Source organism: Oncorhynchus keta, chromosome 20 (assembly GCF_023373465.1).
Source record: "Oncorhynchus keta strain PuntledgeMale-10-30-2019 chromosome 20, Oket_V2, whole genome shotgun sequence".
In the NCBI taxonomy this organism is placed as follows: domain Eukaryota; kingdom Metazoa; phylum Chordata; class Actinopteri; order Salmoniformes; family Salmonidae; genus Oncorhynchus; species Oncorhynchus keta.
In genome coordinates, this window is record NC_068440.1 from 31168737 (window position 1) to 31187420 (window position 18684).

The window sequence follows — 18684 nt, forward strand, 5'->3', positions numbered from 1 at the left end:
TCTCTCTCAAAGAGACATAACCACAGGAAAGGGTTTGATTGGGTTTGATATTGCACACATGTATCTATCCACGTGTTATATAGTGATATCTGTCTCTCTCAAAGAGACATAACCACAGGAAAGGGTTTGACTGGGTTTGATATTGCACACATGTATCTATCCACGTGTTATATAGTGATATCTGTCTCTCTCAAAGAGACATAACCACAGGAAAGGGTTTGACTGGGTTTGATATTGCACACATGTATCTATCCACGTGAAAGGGTTTGACTGGGTTTATAGTGATATCTGTTATATAGTGTCTCTCAAAGAGACATAACCACAGGAAAGGGTTCGATTGGGTTTGATATTGCACACATGTATCTATCCACGTGTTATATAGTGATATCTGTCTCTCTCAAAGAGACATAACCACAGGAAAGGGTTTGACTGGGTTTGATATTGCACACATGTATCTATCCACGTGTTATATAGTGATATCTGTCTCTCGAGGAGACATAACCACAGGAAAGGGTTTGATTGGGTTTGATATTGCACACATGTATCTATCCACGTGTTATATAGTGATATCTGTCTCTCAAAGAGACATAACCACAGGAAAGGGTTTGATTGGGTTTGATATTGCACACATGTATCTATCCACGTGTTATATAGTGATATCTGTCTCTCAAAGAGACATAACCACAGGAAAGGGTTTGATTGGGTTTGATATTGCACACATGTATCTATCCACGTGTTATATAGTGATATCTGTCTCTCTCAAAGAGACATAACCACAGGAAAGGGTTTGATTGGGTTTGATATTGCACACATGTATCTATCCACGTGTTATATAGTGATATCTGTCTCTCAAAGAGACATAACCACAGGAAAGGGTTTGATTGGGTTTGATATTGCACACATGTATCTATCCACGTGTTATATAGTGATATCTGTCTCTCTCAAAGAGACATAACCACAGGAAAGGGTTTGACTGGGTTTGATATTGCACACATGTATCTATCCACGTGTTATATAGTGATATCTGTCTCTCGAGGAGACATAACCACAGGAAAGGGTTTGATTGGGTTTGATATTGCACACATGTATCTATCCACGTGTTATATAGTGATATCTGTCTCTCGGTCTGTGGTGGTATTTTCCCCTGAGTGCACTGTCATTTCATTTCCAGGTACCCTTTTGGTCTGAAATATGGATGCTCACATCAACACTCAATTCAGTTCAAGGGTTGTATAGGACATAGTTATGATGTAAGGCTGTGACAAGAGAGAGAGAGAGTTAGATATATGAGATAAGATATATGAGAGTTAGATATGAGATACCTCATCCCCATATTGTTAGTTATTTATTTAATTTTTGCTCCTTTGCACCCCAGTATCTCTACTTGCACATTCATCTTCTGCACATCTATCAGTCCAGTGTTTCATTGCTAAATTGTAATTACTTCACCACTATGGCCTGTTTATTGCTTTACCTCTTTAATCTTACTTCATTTGCACACACTGTATAAATACTTTTCGATTGTGTTATTGACTGTATGTTTGTTTTATTCTATACGTTACTCTGTGTTGTTGTTTGTGTCGCACTGCTTTGCTTTATCTTGGCCAGGTCACAGTTGTAAATGTGAACTTGTTCTCAACTGGCCTACCTGGTTCAATAAAGGTGGGAGAAAAAGAAATACAATGAAACTTCACAAGATGACAGCGATGACATTTAATGATCCTGTCAATTAGGCAGTACAACGACCACTTCATGCATGCTTTTTATGAACTCAACACCCCCACACATGAAAATAGGTTTCAGTGCTCTAAAAGCTTTAATGGCCTGCCTGAGTTCTTTTTTAGAATGAGTCATGTGCATCTCATCTCTGGGTCACGTGACACGAGCCAACCAACACTGTTCACAGCTTCAACTTCCTTTATGTTTCCACTTAGCCAGGAAGAATGAACTGAGAAAGTGTCATCTTAGCACATGTGGCTGTAAAAATAGCATCTGACCATTCTATCAGTTCGCAAGAAGAACATGAGGTTTTGTAATGTACTTTAATCAACCTCGTCACACACCCAACACCAGTGAACTCTCTTTCAGATACCCGATGATAGTCTGCCAGATAACTGAATTCCTTAAAGTTATTTATGATTTGCCAGCATTGTACCACCCTGCATCCCACTACTGACTTGCTTCTGAAGCTAAGCAGGGTTGGTCCCTGGATGGGAGACCAGATGCTGCTGGAAGTGGTGTTGGAGGGCCAGTAGGAGGCACCCTTTCCTCTGGTCTAAAAAAACATCCCAATACCCCAGGGCATTGATTGGGGACACTGTCCTGTGTAGAGTGCTGTGTTTCGGATGGGATGTTAAACGGGTGTCCTGACTCTCTGTGGTCACTAAAGATTCCATGGCACTTATCGTAAGGGTAGGGGTGTTAACCTTGGTGTCCTGGCTAAATTCCCAATCTGGCCTTCATACCATCATGGCCACCTAATAATCCCCAGTTTACAATTGGCTCATTCCTCCCCTGTAACTATTCCCCAGGTTGCTGCTGTAAATAGGAATGTGTTCTCTGTCAACTTACCTGATCAAATAAAACATTTCCATTCAGACTAGGATTCAGACAAATCTATAAACCAAACATAATCTACTAAACCTAATTGAGTGATCATATTATTTGACTCAAAGTCAACCCTCAACACAGCTACTGCATAAATATTATACACTTGCACACTGTCATGGGATGTCATTGTCCCAAAGGCACAGTCCACATTAGTAAGGCCAAAGGTGAACATGCAAACTTGTAGTAACTGGTCTGTTACCAAACCGCAGTGCAGGCTTAGTTTTGTTCATAATTCTCTCACTGTGTTGGACAAACATGCAAGGCATTTGGAAAACATTGGTCTTTGCTAACACGGTGATAAGCAGAGAGAGAGAGCGAGGGAGAGAGAGAGAGCAGCAGCGGCTGCCGGGGCCTCGGGCCAAACGACCGCCGTAGGAAAAACTGGAGAGGGAAAGCACCTGGAAGAAGTCCACGTTCTCGCAAGGGGTCACTGAGTTTTGTCTGGTGGTTTTCCCTACTGTAGCTGTTAACAATGCTGCTTTTCCTGTGGGCTAACAGTCAGTCGACACAGCTCCCAGCAGAGTACAAGCACAGGGTTAGAAACTGGGAGACATGTGGGGAGCAGCTCTGGCTCTGGCACAAAATGGCTTCCCAAGTGGGTACTGCTTCATGTTAGTAGAGCAAGAGATGTTCCACACTCCCTCCTCGAGCATCGCAAAGCACTTTCAAACCTTCCACGGGGGAAACACAATATGAATACAATGTAGTAGCAGTTTTCTAAGAGCTAAGTTGTACTGAGGTTTGTTTGAGTATGACAGCTGAGTCCTGTGAAAGCAGGGGATCTCGTTGTAATGGACACACACACACACACACACACACACACACACACACACACACACACACACACACACACACACACACACACACACACACACACACACACACACACACACACACACACACACACACACACACACACACACACACACACACACACACACACACACACACACACACACACACACACACACACAGGGACCAGTGCTGTGTTCCCTGATGGCTCACTATGGAAACACTGTGTGATCTGGGCATACCAAAACAGGAGCGCTCCCAGAGACCTGCCCTGCCAGATATGATTTCATACCTTATGTAACCCTGAGACAGGGGCACAGAAACGTGTGTGTGTGCGTGTCATTTGGCGTTCTCAGGTAAAACACTTAGAGAGAGGACTGTGAGGGAAGAAAGAGGGAATGTGTCTCAGGTATCAGGAGTGCTCTGGTCTCAGCCTCTTCTCCTCCTCTTCACCTTCTTTCTTCCTCCTCTTCTCCTCTCCTCTCCTCCTCTTTCTCCTCTCCTCCTCCTCTTCTCCTTCTCCTATCCTCCTCCTCCTCATCTTCTCCCCCTCTCCTCTTATCCTCCTCTTCTCATCCTTCTTCTCTCCTCTCCTCCTCTCCTTCTCCTCCTCCTCCTCTCCTCCTCTCTTCTCCTTCTCCTCCTCCTCCTCTCCTCATCTTCTCCCCCTCTCCTCCTCTCCTCTTATCATCATCTTCTCATCCTTCTCCTCTCCTCCTCTCCTTATCTTCTCCCCCTCATCTCCTCTCCTCTTATCCTTCCCATCCTTCTCCTCTCCTCCTCTCCTCTTGTCATCCTCTTTCATCCTTCTCCTCTCCTCCTCTTTTTCCCTCCTCCTCTTCTCATCCTTCTCCTCTTCTCATCCTCTTCTCCTTCGTTCTTCCTCTCCTCCTCTTCTCCTCTCCTCCTCTCCTTATCTTCTCCCCCTCATCTCCTCTCCTCTTATCCTTCCCATCCTTCTCCTCTCCTCCTCTCCTCTTGTCATCCTCTCTCATCCTTCTCCTCTCCTCTTTTTCCCTCCTCCTCTTCTCATCCTTCTCCTCTTCTCATCCTCTTCTCCTTCGTTCTTCCTCTCCTCCTCTTCTCCTCTCCTCCTCTCCTTATCTTCTCCCCCTCATCTCCTCTCCTCTTATCCTTCCCATCCTTCTCCTCTCCTCCTCTCCTCTTGTCATCCTCTTTCATCCTTCTCCTCTCCTCCTCTTTTTCCCTCCTCCTCTTCTCATCCTTCTCCTCTTCTCATCCTCTTCTTCCTCTTCCTCTTCTCCTCTCCTCCTCCTCTTCTCCTCCTTCTCCTATTCTCCTCCTCTCCTCCTCCTCCTCTCCTCATCTTCTCCCCCTCTCCTCCTCTCCTCTTATCATCCTCTTCTCATCCTTCTCCTCTCCTCCTCTCCTCATCTTCTCCCCCTCATCTCCTCTCCTCTTATCCTTCTCATCCTCCTCCTCTCCTCCTTTTCTTCCCTCCTCCTCTCCTCTTATCATCCTCTTTCATCCTTCTCCTCTCCTCCTCTTTTTCCCTCCTCTTCTCATCCTTCTCCTCTCCTCCTCTTCTCATCCTCTTCTCCTTCGTTCTTCCTCTCCTCTTCCTTCTCCTCTCCTTCTCTCCTTCTCCTATCCTCATCCTCTCATCTTTTCCCCCTCTCCTCTTATCCTCCTCTCCTCCTCCTTTCCTCATCTTCTCCTCCTCTCATCCACTCCTCTTATCCTCCTCTTCTCATCCTTTTCCTCTCCTACTCTTCTTCCCTCCTCCTCTCCTCCTTTTCTCATCATCTTCTTCCCTCCTCCTTTTCTCATCCTTCTCCTCTCCTCCTCTTCTCCTTCTTTCTTCCTCTCCTCCTCTTCCTCTTCTCCTCTCCTCCTCCTCTTCTCCTCTTCTCCTCCTTCTCCTATTCTCCTCCTCTCCTCCTCCTCTCCTCATCTTCTCCCCCTCTCCTCTTATCCTCCTCTTCTCATCCTTCTCTCCTCCTCTTCTCCTCTCCATCTCTCCTTTCCTCATCTTCTCCCCCTCTCCTCTCCTCATCCTCTCCTCCTCTTTTCCTCCTCTCCTCCTCCTTTCCTCATCTTCTCCCCCTCTCATCCTCTCCTCTTATCCTCCTCTCCTCTTCTTATCCTCTTATCCGCCTCTCCTCTTATCCTCCTCCTCTTCTTATCCTCTTATCCTCCTCTTCTCCTCTTCTCCTCCTCTCCTCCTCCTCTCCTCCTCTTATCCTCCTCTCCTCCTCCTCTCCTCTTCTCTTCTCCTCCTCTTCTCCTCTTCTCCTTTCATAGTGTGGGTGAAGCCTGTGGTAGAGGAAGTAACCTAATGCATACCAGAGGGTCACTTTTATGTCTGTATTGGAGGAACATGTAAGAGAAGGATGTGTGTCTGTATGTTGTGTGTGTGTGCGTTGTTACAGTATGTGTATTATGTGTGTATTAATGTGTTTATTGTGTATATTAATGTGTGTATTAATGTGTTGATTGTGTATATTAATGTGTATTAATGTGTTGATTGTGTGTATTCATGTGTGTATTAATGTGTTGATTGTGTGTATTAATGTGTGTATTAAGGTGTTGATTGTGTGTATTAAGGTGTTGATTGTGTGTATTAATGTGTTGATTGTGTGTCTTAACGTGTGTATTAAGGTGTTGATTGTGTGTATTAATGTGTGTATTAATGTGTTGATTGTGTATTCATGTGTATTAATGTGTTGATTGTGTGTATTAATGTGTTGATTGTGTGTATTAATGAGTTGATTGTGTGTATTAATGTGTGTATTAATGTGTTGATTGTGTGTATTAATGAGTTGATTGTGTGTATTAATGTGTATTAAGGTGTTGATTGTGTGTATTAATGAGTTGATTGTGTGTATTAATGTGTGTATTAAGGTGTTGATTGTGTGTATTAAGGTGTTGATTGTGTGTATTAAGGTGTTGATTGTGTGTATTAAGGTGTTGATTGTGTGTATTAAGGTGTTGATTGTGTGTATTAATGAGCTGATTGTGTGTATTAATGTGTGTATTAAGGTGTTGATTGTGTGTATTAATGTGTGTATTAATGTGTTGATTGTGTATTCATGTGTATTAATGTGTTGATTGTGTGTATTAATGTGTTGATTGTGTGTATTAATGTGTTGATTGTGTGTATTAATGAGTTGATTGTGTGTATTAATGTGTGTATTAAGGTGTTGATTGTGTGTATTAATGAGTTGATTGTGTGTATTAATGTGTGTATTAAGGTGTTGATTGTGTGTATTAAGGTGTTGATTGTGTGTATTAAGGTGTTGATTGTGTGTATTAAGGTGTTGATTGTGTGTATTAAGGTGTTGATTGTGGGTATTAATGTGTGTATTAAGGTGTTGATTGTGTGTATTGTGTTGATTGTGTGTATTAAGGTGTTGATTGTGTGTATTAATGTGTTGATTGTGTGTATTAATGAGCTGATTGTGTGTATTAAGGTGTTGATTGTGTGTATTAATGAGCTGATTGTGTGTATTAAGGTGTTGATTGTGTGTATTAATGAGTTGATTGTGTGTATTAATGTGTGTATTAATGAGTTGATTGTGTGTATTAATGTGTGTATTAAGGTGTTGATTGTGGGTATTAATGAGTTGATTGTGTGTATTAATGAGTTGATTGTGTGTATTAAGGTGTTGATTGTGTGTATTAATGAGCTGATTGTGTGTATTAATGTGTGTATTAAGGTGTTGATTGTGGGTATTAATGAGTTGATTGTGTGTATTAATGAGTTGATTGTGTGTATTAATGAGCTGATTGTGTGTATTAATGTGTGTATTAAGGTGTTGATTGTGGGTATTAATGAGTTGATTGTGTGTATTAATGTGTGTATTAAGGTGTTGATTGTGTGTATTAAGGTGTTGATTGTGTGTATTAATGAGCTGATTGTGTGTATTAATGAGCTGATTGTGTGTATTAATGTGTGTATTAAGGTGTTGATTGTGGGTATTAATGAGTTGATTGTGTGTATTAATGAGTTGATTGTGTGTATTAATGAGCTGATTGTGTGTATTAATGTGTGTATTAAGGTGTTGATTGTGTGTATTAATATGTGTATTAAGGTGTTGATTGTGTGTATTAATGTGTGTATTAAGGTGTTGATTGTGTGTATTAATGAGCTTATTGTGTGTATTAATGTGTGTATTAAGGTGTTGATTGTGTGTATTAATGTGTGTATTAAGGTGTTGATTGTGTGTATTAATGAGCTGATTGTGTGTATTAATGTGTGTATTAAGGTGTTGATTGTGTGTATTAATGAGCTGATTGTGTGTATTAAGGTGTTGATTGTGTGTATTAAGGTGTTGATTGTGTGTATTAAGGTGTTGATTGTGTGTATTAAGGTGTTGATTGTGTGTATTAATGTGTGTATTAAGGTGTTGATTGTGTGTATTAAGGTGTTGATTGTGTGTATTAAGGTGTTGATTGTGTGTATTAATGAGTTGATTGTGTGTATTAATGAGCTGATTGTGTGTATTAAGGTGTTGATTGTGTGTATTAATGAGTTGATTGTGTGTATTAATGTGTGTATTAAGGTGTTGATTGTGTGTATTAAGGTGTTGATTGTGTGTATTAATGTGTGTATTAAGGTGTTGATTGTGTGTATTAATGTGTGTATTAAGGTGTTGATTGTGTGTATTAATGTGTGCATTAAGGTGTTGATTGTGTGTATTAATGAGCTTTTTGTGTGTATTAATGTGTGTATTAAGGTGTTGATTGTGTGTATTAATGTGTGTATTAAGGTGTTGATTGTGTGTATTAAGGTGTTGATTGTGTGTATTAATGAGTTGATTGTGTGTATTAATGTGTGTATTAAGGTGTTGGTTGTGTGTATTAAGGTGTTGATTGTGTGTATTAAGGTGTGTATTAAGATTAAGGTGTTGATTGTGGGTATTAATGAGTTGATTGTGTGTGTGTCTAGGTGGTGACGTTGTGGTACAGAGCCCCAGAGGTGTTGCTCCAGTCCAGCTATGCCACCCCAGTTGACCTGTGGAGTGTGGGCTGTATCTTCGCTGAGATGTTCAGGAGAAGGTGAGTGGTCCTGGTACACACACACACACACATACTGGGAGACACTGCACATCTGTGACATCTTTTCAGTCCCTCTAGACATGTCAAACTCATTCCACGGAGGGCAGAGAGTCTGTGGCTTTTCACTCCTCCCTCGTACTTGATTGATTGATTAATTAAGGTCAGTGATTTGTAAGGAACTCCCCTCACCTGGTTGTCTATAATTGGACACATATTAAAAGGAGAAACCAGCAGACCCTCGGCCCTCCATGGAATGAGTTTGACACCCATACTACACTCTTAGAAAAGAATATGCTATCTAGAACCTAGTGATGCACCGATATGACATGTTTGGCCGACACCGATATCCAATATTTTCCTTGCCAAAAAAAACCCAATACCGATAACTACAATTTGAGCGGCCTTTTAAGCATCCAGTTAAATAGTTAACACACACAGCGGTCTAAGGCACTGCATCTCATTGCAAGAGGCGTCACTACAGTCCCTGGTTCGAATCCAGGCTGTATCACATCCAGCTGTGATTAGTATGTGGGCGGCGCACAATTGTCCCAGCCTCATCCGGGTTCGGCCGGGGTAGACTGTCATTGTAAATAAGAATTTGTTAGTTTTTTTAATTTGACCTTTATTTAACAAGGCAAGTCAGTTAAGAACAAATTCGTATTTACAATGAGGGCCTAGGAACAGTGGGTTAACTGTCTTGTTCAGGAGCAGAATGACAAGTTTTTACCTTGTCAGCTCAGGGATTCAATCTAGCAACCTTTCGGTTTCTGGCCCAACGCTATAACCACTAGGCTACCTGCCGCCCCAGTTCTTAACTGCCTTGCCTAGTTAAATAAATGTTACACAAACACACACACACCACACTGACCAAAAAGTTATTTTGTTGGCATTTACGTATGTCCCCATTACCAGTAAGACTTAATCAAAACCTATTTCTTTCACTTACTTTCTGTGCTGTTTCGTTGTTCAGTCGTTTCATTCTCAACCAGGATTTCATCATACATGTCAAGCAGTGAAGTTTCAGCTCTGTCTGTCCATGGCCTCTCTTCCTCGGTGCGCACTGACACTGTGTCCATTTCCGTCTTGTCCAGCTGTGTATTTAACATTTCACGTAAAACCTGTTTCTTGTCTCCATCGAAGTATTCTTTCAAATGACTGCTCGACTTGTTGACTGCTCGACTTGTTGACTGCTCAATCCACACAGCAGACATTGTGGGCTATGTTAGGAATACTGTGTTGCACGTGTAGTACACATTTTTCCGTGGCGTCATTGCGTTATATAGGTATGCACGTCATGTACCTAGGTTATATAGGTATGCACGTCATGTACCTAGGTTATATAGGTATGCACGTCATGTACCTACCTACGTTATATAGGTATGCACGTCATGTACCTAGGTTATATAAGTATGCACGTCATGTACCTACGTTATATAGGTATGCACGTCATGTACCTAGGTTATATAGGTATGCACGTCATGTACCTACCTACGTTATATAGGTATGCACGTCATGTACCTAGGTTATATAAGTATGCACGTCATGTACCTACGTTATATAGGTATGCACGTCATCTACCTACGTTATACAGGTATGCACATCATCTACCTACGTTATACAGGTATGCACATCATCTACCTACGTTATATAGGTATGCACGTCATCTACCTATGTTATATAGGTATGCACATCATCTACCTACGTTATATAGGTATGCACATCATCTACCTACGTTATACAGGTATGCACATCATCTACCTACGTTATACAGGTATGCACATCATCTACCTACGTTATACAGGTATGCACATCATCTACCTACGTTATATAGGTATGCACGTCATCTACCTATGTTATATAGGTATGCACGTCATCTACCTACGTTATACAGGTATGCACATCATCTACCTACGTTATACAGGTATGCACATCATCTACCTACGTTATATAGGTATGCACGTCATCTACCTACGTCATATAGGTATGCACGTCAGCTTTGACATCGGTTTTGCACATCGGCGTTAAACTAGACATCGGGCCGAATATCGTCCGATTCCGATATGTTTACCGATATATCGTGCATCCCTACCTTAAAGGGTTCTTCAGCTGTCCCCATAGGAAATACAAGCTTGGCACACCTGTATTTGGGGAGTTTCTCCCATTCTTCTCTGCAGATCCTCTCAAGCTCTTGTCAGGTTGGATGGGGAATGTCGCTGCACAGCTATTTTCAGGTCTCTCCAGAGATGTTTGAACGGGTTCAAGTCTGGGCTCTGGCTTCGCAACTCAAGAACATTCAGAGACTTGTCCCGAAGTCACTCCTGCATTGTCTTGGTCGTGGGTTTAGGGTCATTGTCTTGTTGGAAGGTGAACCTTCACACCAGTCTGAGGTCCTGAGCGCTCTGGAGCAGGTTTTCATCAAGGATCTCTCTGTACTTTGCTCTGTACATCTTTCCCTCGATCCTGACTAGTCTCCCAGTCCCTGCCACTGATAAACATCGCCATAGCATGATGCTGCCACCACCATGCTTCACAATGGGAATGTTGCCAGGTTTCATCTGGATGTGACATTTGGCATTCAGGCCCAAGAGTTCAATCTTTGTTACATCAGACCAGAGAATCTTGTTTCTCATTTTCTGAGAGTCCTTCAGGTGCCTTTGGGCAAAGTCGAAGCAGGTTGTCATGCCTTTTACTGAGGAGTGGCTTCTGTATGACCACTCTACCATAAAGTCCTGATTGGTGGAGTGCTGCAGAGATGGTTGTCCTTCTGGAAGGTTCTCCCATCTCCACAGAGGAACTCTGGAGCTCTGTCAGAGTGACCATTGGGTTCTTTGTCACCTCCCTGACCAAGGCCCTTCTCCCCTGATTGCTCAGTTTGGCCCGGCGGCCAGCGCCTCTAGGAAGAGTCTTGGTGGTTCCAAACTTCTTCCATTTAAGAATGATGGAGGCCACTGTGTTCCTGGGGACCTTCAATGCTGCATAAATGTTTTGCTACCCTTCCCCAGATCTGTGCCTCGACACAATCCTGTCTCAGAGCTCTACGGACAATTCCTTCGACATCATGGCTTGGTTTTTGCTCTGACATGCACTGTCAACTAACTATTGGACAGGTTTGTACCTTTCCAAATCATGTCCAATCAATTGAATTTACCACAGGTGGACTCCAATCAAGTTGGAGAAACATCTCTAGGATGATCAATGGAAACAGGATGAACCTGAGCGCAATTTCAAGTTTCATAGCAAAGGGTCTGAATACTTATGTAAATAAGGTATTTCTGTTTTTCATTTTTAATACGTTTACATTGTGGTTATTGTGTGTAGATTGATGAGGGAAAACATTTCTTAAATGCATTTTAGAATAAGGCTTTAACGTAACAAAATGTGGAAAAGGGGAAGGGGTCTGAATGCTTTCCGAGTGCACTGTAGAACTCTTTTTACATAGGATTCTATATGGAACCCAAATGGGTTCTACTGGGAACCAAAAAGGGTTCTCCTATGGGGACATCCAAAGAACTGTACGGGAAATGTATAAGAATTTTCACAACAGAACTCTTGTGGAACCCTTTTTTTAAGATCGAGCGCAGCATTTGCCAAAGTCGGTCCCCAGGACCCCAAAGGGTGCACGTTTAGTTTTTTGCCCTAACACTACACAGGTGATTCAAATCAAAGCTAGATTATTAGTTGATTATTTAAATCACTTGTGTAGTTCTAGGGCAAAAACCAAAACATCCACCCCTTGGCGTCCCGAGGACCGAGTTTGGGAAACACTGCTGAAGACAGACCGGTTGCTTCCGGCAATGTACCAATGCTCCAGCTTAACAACGTCTGTATGTAACAGATCGTCAGTTTGGCATAGAGTAATTATGCTCCCCACATCCCCCTGAAACTAAATAGTAGCTATCAAGATGAAGATCATGGAGGATGTTTTTAATAGGTGCATTTCTCAAATGGCTAGTTTGCATCAACTACCTTCACTAAAACCACTGCAAAGGTTTTGCCTGCAAACTTTGGTTTCGAGGCATGTCTGTCTTGTGATTGGTTGGGATAGTTGTCTGTCTGAAGAGGACCCTCCCCAGATTTTTTGTTGTTGTTGCCTTTTCAAAGTTACCAAGAGAGCAGACCCTAGTCACTGCTGTTGCCTAGTGTCTGGTATCCAAGACTACCATCTTTCTGCCTCAAGACCTTGTTAGACCACTGAGCTAAAGCCTGGGGCGACATTATTACTGGGAGCTAACAGGACACACCTGAAGATAACACACGTGGACACACACACACACACACACACACACACACACACACACACACACACACACACACACACACACACACACACACACACACCACACACACACACACACACACACAGTGGTGTTTGAGGTCATTCACCATTTACTGTGTAACATGGATTGGTGGCGGTTCATTCATTGCATTGTGTATGAGGCTAAATGAAGAGACATATCTCAGATGTCATCATCTGTAGCTCAGTTGGTAGAGCATGGCGCTTGTAACGCCAGGGTAGTGGGTTCGATCCCCAGGACCACCCATACGTAGAATGTATGCACACATGACTGTAAGTCGCTTTGGATAAAAGCGTCTGCTAAATGGCATATATTATTATTATTTATTATAGGACCAATGTGCCTGCCTAGTTATTTTTTAGCCAGTGCCTTGTTCTCACCAAGCCTGCCTGTCATGCAATCGGAGTCCCAAATGACACTCTATTACCTTTATAGTGCACGACTTTCAACCAGGGCCACTAGGGCTCTGGTCAAAAGTAGTGCACTATGAAGGGAATAGGCGAGGTCCATAGAGAAATGGTTTGTCAAGATCGGTGTGGAAAAACTTGACTGGCCTGCACAGAGCCCTGACCTGAACCCCATAAAATACATTTGGGAACGAATTGGAACGCAAACTGCGAGCCAGGCCTAATCGCCCAACACCAGTGCCGACCTCACTAATGCTCTTGTAGCTGAATGGAAGCAAGTCCCCGCAGCAATGTTCCAACATCTAGTGGAAAGCCTTCCCAGAAGAGTGGAGGCCGTTCCAGCAGCAAAGGGTGTCCGAGGAGGATGTTTGAGGAGCAGGTGTCCACATACTTTTGACCATTTAGTATATCTCTGACCACAGGTACAGAAACCCATGGGCACTTTTTGTAATGTTGATCTCCAGACGAGAGGTCGACTGATTATGATTTTTCAACGCCGATACCAATACTGATTATTGGAGGACCAAAAAAAGCCGTTACCGATTAATCGGCCTATTAAAAAAGAAATAAAAAGGTTTTTAAAAATATATATATTTGTAATAATGACAATTACAACAATACTGAAAAAACACTTATTTTAACTTAATATAACACATCAATAAAATCAATTTATCCTTAAATAAATAATGAAACATGTTCAATTTGGTTTAAATAATGCAAAAACAAAGTGTTGAAGAAGAAAGTAAAAGTGCAATATGTGCTATGTAAAAAAGCTAACATTTAAGTTCCTTGTTGAGAACATATGAAAGCTTATGGTTGAGGTTATTATAGCAATTATAGGACTATTTCTCTCTATACCATTTGTATTTCATATACCTTTGACTATTGGATGTTCTTATAGGCACTTTAGTATTGTCAGTGTAACAGTATAGCTTCCGTCCCTCTCCTCGCCCCTACCTGGGCTCGAACCAGGAACACATTGACAACAGCCACCCTTGAAGCATCGTTACCCAAAAGCCGCGGAGAGCAAGGGGAACAACTACTCCAAGTCTCAGAGTGAGTGACGTCACGGATCGAAACGCTATTAGCGTGTACCCCGCTAACTAGCTAGCCATTTCACATCGGTTACACCAGCCTAATCTCGAGAGTTGATAGGCTTGAAGTCATAAACAGCTCAATGCTTGAAGCATTGCGAAGAGCTGCTGGCAAACACACGAAAGTGCTGTTTGAATTGGCAAACACACGAAAGTGCTGTTTGAATTAATGCTTACGAGCCTGCTGCTGCCTACCATCGCTCAGTCAGACTGGTCTATCAAATATCAAATCATAGACTTAATTATAAGATAACAACACACAGAAATACGAGCCTTTGGTCATTAATATGGTCGAATCCGGAAACTATCATTTCGAAAACAAAACGTTTATTCTTTCAGTGAAATACGGAACCGTTCCGTATTTTATCTAACGGGTGGCATCCATTAGTCTAAATGTTCCTGTTACATTGTACAACCTTCAGAGTTATGTCATAAATATGTGCAATTCTGGCAAATTAATTACGGTCTGGACTTCACACATGGGTCATGGGTGCACCTCAGCCACACTCAAGGTACTAAACGATATCATAACCGCCATCGATAAAAGACAGTACTGTGCAGCCGTCTTCATCGACCTCGCCAAGGCTTTCGACTCTGTCAATCACCATATTCTTATCGGCAGACTCAACAGCCTCGGTTTTCGGATGACTGCCTTGCCTGGTTCACCAATTACTTTGCAGACAGAGTTCAGTGTGTCAAATCGGAGGGCATGCTGTCCGGTCCTCTGGCAGTCTCTATGGGGGTGCCACAGGGTTCAATTCTCAGGCCGACTCTTTTCTCTGTATATATCAATGATGTTGCTCTTGCTGCGGGCGATTCCCTGATCCACCTCTACGCAGACGACACCATTCTATATACTTTCGGCCCGTCATTGGACACTGTGCTATCAAACCTCCAAACGAGCTTCAATGCCATACAGCACTCCTTCCGTGGCCTCCAACTGCTCTTAAACGCGAGTAAAACCAAATGCATGCTTTTCAACCGATCGCTACCTGCACCCGCATGCCCGACTAGCATCACCACCCTGGATGGTTCCGACCTTGAATATGTGGACATCTATAAGTACCTAGGTGTCTGGCTAGACTGCAAACTCTCCTTCCAGACTCACATCAAACATCTCCAATCAAAAATCAAATCAAGAGTCGGCTTTCTATTCCGCAACAAAGCCTCCTTCACTCACGCTGCCAAGCTTACCCTAGTAAAACTGACTATCCTACCGATCCTCGACTTCGGCGATGTCATCTACAAAATGGCTTCCAACACTCTACTCAGCAAACTGGATGCAGTCTATCACAGTGCCATCCGTTTTGTCACTAAAGCACCTTATACCACCCACCACTGCGACCTGTATGCTCTAGTCGGCTGGCCCTCACTACATATCCGTCGCCAGACCCACTGGCTCCAGGTCATCTACAAGTCCATGCTAGGTAAAGCTCCGCCTTATCTCAGTTCACTGGTCACGATAGCAACACCCATCCGTAGCACGCGCTCCAGCAGGTGTATCTCACTGATCATCCCTAAAGCCAACACCTCATTTGGCCGCCTTTCGTTCCAGTACTCTGCTGCCTGTGACTGGAACGAATTGCAAAATCACTGAAGTTGGAGACTTTTATCTCCTCACCAACTTCAAACATCAGCTATCCGAGCAGCTAACCGATCGCTGCAGCTGTACATAGTCTATAGGTAAATAGCTCACCCATTTTCACCTACCTCATTCCCATACTGTTTTTATACTGTTTTTATTTATTTACTTTCCTGCTCTTTTGCACACCAATATCTCTACCTGTACATGACCATCTGATCATTTATCACTCCAGTGTTAATCTGCAAAATTGTATTATTCGCCTACCTCATGCCTTTTGCACACATTGTATATAGACTGCCCATTTTTTCTACTGTGTTATTGACTTGCTAATTGTTTACTCCATGTGTAACTCTGTGTTGTCTGTTCACACTGCTATGCTTTATCTTGGCCAGGTCGCAGTTGCAAATGAGAACTTGTTCTCAACTAGCCTACCTGGTTAAATAAAGGTGAAATAAAAAAATAAAATAAATGGACTTCACACAGTTCGCAAATAGCCAGGCGGCCCAAACTGCTGTTTATACCCTGACTACTTGCACGGAACGCAAGAGAAGTGACACAATTTCTCTAATTATAAGAAATTGATGTTAGCAGACAATATTAGCTTAAAATATGCAGGTTTAAAAATATATACTTGTGTATTGATTTTAAAGAAAGGCATTGATATTTATGGTTCGGTTTGGTGCAACGACAGTGCTAAATCATCACCCGTTTGGCGAAGTAGGCTGTGATTTGATGAGAAATTAACAGGCACCGCATCTGAACTTCCGGCGCCGACAGAGATGGCCGCCTCGCTTCGCGTTCCTAGGAAACTATGCAGTTTTTTGTTTTTTTACGTGTTATTTCTTACATTGGTACCCCAGGTCATCTTAGGTTTCATTACATACAGTCAAGAAGAACTACTGAACATAAGAGCAGCGTCAACTCACCATCAGTACGACCAAGAATATGACGGGGGCAAACTACCTGCCCTCCAGGTCACCTACACCACCCGATGTCACAGGAAGGCCATAAAGATCATCAAGGACAGCAACCACCCGAGCCACTGCCTGTTCACCCCGCTACCATCCAGAAGGCGAGGTCAGTACAGGTGCATCAAAGCTGGGACCGAGAGACTGAAAAACAGCTTCTATCTCAAGGCCATCAGACTGTTAAACAGCCACCACTAACATTGAGTGGCTGCTGCCAACACACTGACTCAACTCCTGCCACTTTAATAATGGGAATTGATGGGAAATGATGTAAAATATATCACTAGCCACTTTAACCTCATAGTCCGCCCCATCCCGCATGCGGTCACGTTACTACAGCCTCAAGCTCATTACCATAACGCAACGTTAGCGATTTCTAAAAATCGCAAATGAAATGAAATAAATATGCCTGCTCTCAAGCTTATCCTTTTCTTAACAATCCTGTCGTCTCAGATTTTCAAAATATGCTTTAGAACCAGAGAAAATCAATAATTTGTGTAAGAGTGGTGATAGCTAGCTTAGCATTTAGCGTTAGCATTTAGCGTTTACCTTTGAAGAACTTCAGATGTTTCAATGAGGAGACTCAGTTACATAGCAGATGTCCAGTTTTTCCTGAAAGATTCTTGTGTAGGACACAACGTTCCGTTTTGTTACTATGCATTTGGCTACCGAAACTAACCGAAAATTCAGTCACCTACACGTCGAACTTTTTTCCGAATTAACTCCATAATATCGACTGAAACATGGAAAACGTTGTTTGAATCAATCCTCAAGGTGTTTTGTCATATATCTCTTCATTGAAATGCCGTCCCTGGAAGCCTGCATTCTTCTCTGATTCGGATGGAAAAATACTGGTAGCTGACTTTTGCGCACCAATTTCCACGCAGACACCGTGCGGGACACTTGGCAATTGTAGTCTCTTATGGTCAATCTTCCAATGATATGCCTACAAATACGTCACAATGCTGCAGACACCTTGGGGAAACAAGAGAAAGTGTCCGTTCATTCCTGTCGCATTCACAGCCATATAAGGCGATCATGGAAAACGTAGCCTCAGAAATCCTGTTAATTTCCTGGTCGGTCAAACATCTTGGTTTTGCCTGAAGCATTTGTTCTAGGGCACTCACAGTGAAAATCTTTGCAGTTCTGGAAACGTAAGAGTGTCTTCTTTCCAAAACTATCAATTCCAAGCATAGTCGAGCATCTTTTCGTGACAAAATATTGCGCTTAAAACGGGCACGTCTTTTTATCCAAAAATGAAATACTGCCCCTATAGGACTAACAGGTTAAACAATGCTACCTAATATAATGTTTACATACCCTACATTATTCATCTCATATGTATACGTATATACTGTACTCTATATCTACAGCATCCTTATGTAATACATGTATCACTAGCCACTTTAACTATGCCACTTTGTTTACATACTCATCTCATATGTATATACTGTACTCGATACCATCTACTGTATCTTGCCTATGCTGCTCTGTACCATCACTCATTCATACATCTTTATGTACATATTCTTTATCCCCTTACACTTGTGTCTATGAGGTAGTAGTTTTGGAATTGTTAGCTAGATTACTTGTTGGTTATTACTGCATTGTCGGAACTAGAAGCACAAGCATTTCGCTACACTCGCACTAACATCTGCTAACCATGTGTATGTGACAAATAACATTTGATTTGATTTGATTTGATTTGAAATACAATTTGATTTGATTTGGATTTGATTATATGCAACGCAGGACACATTAGATAAACTGGTAAAATCATCAACCATGTGTAGTTAACTAGTGATTATGTGAAGATTGATTGTTTTTTTATAAGTTTAATGCTAGCTAGCAACTTACCTTGGCTTCTTGCTGTCCAGGTAGTCATCCTGCCACGCAGGCTTCTCGTGGAGT

General features: G+C 42.3%; 1 protein-coding gene across 2 annotated transcripts in view; it reads left to right on the forward strand.

Annotated features, from left to right (window-relative positions):
• The window catches only part of cdk6 (cyclin-dependent kinase 6), a 107643-nt gene that overhangs the window by 54624 nt on the left and 34335 nt on the right, over nt 1-18684 (forward strand). For both annotated transcript variants that reach the window (XM_035759510.2, XM_035759509.2), the window contains exon 5: nt 8315-8424. In XM_035759510.2, coding sequence (XP_035615403.1) covers nt 8315-8424 — 110 coding nt within the window. The remainder of the gene's footprint in view (nt 1-8314; nt 8425-18684) is intronic.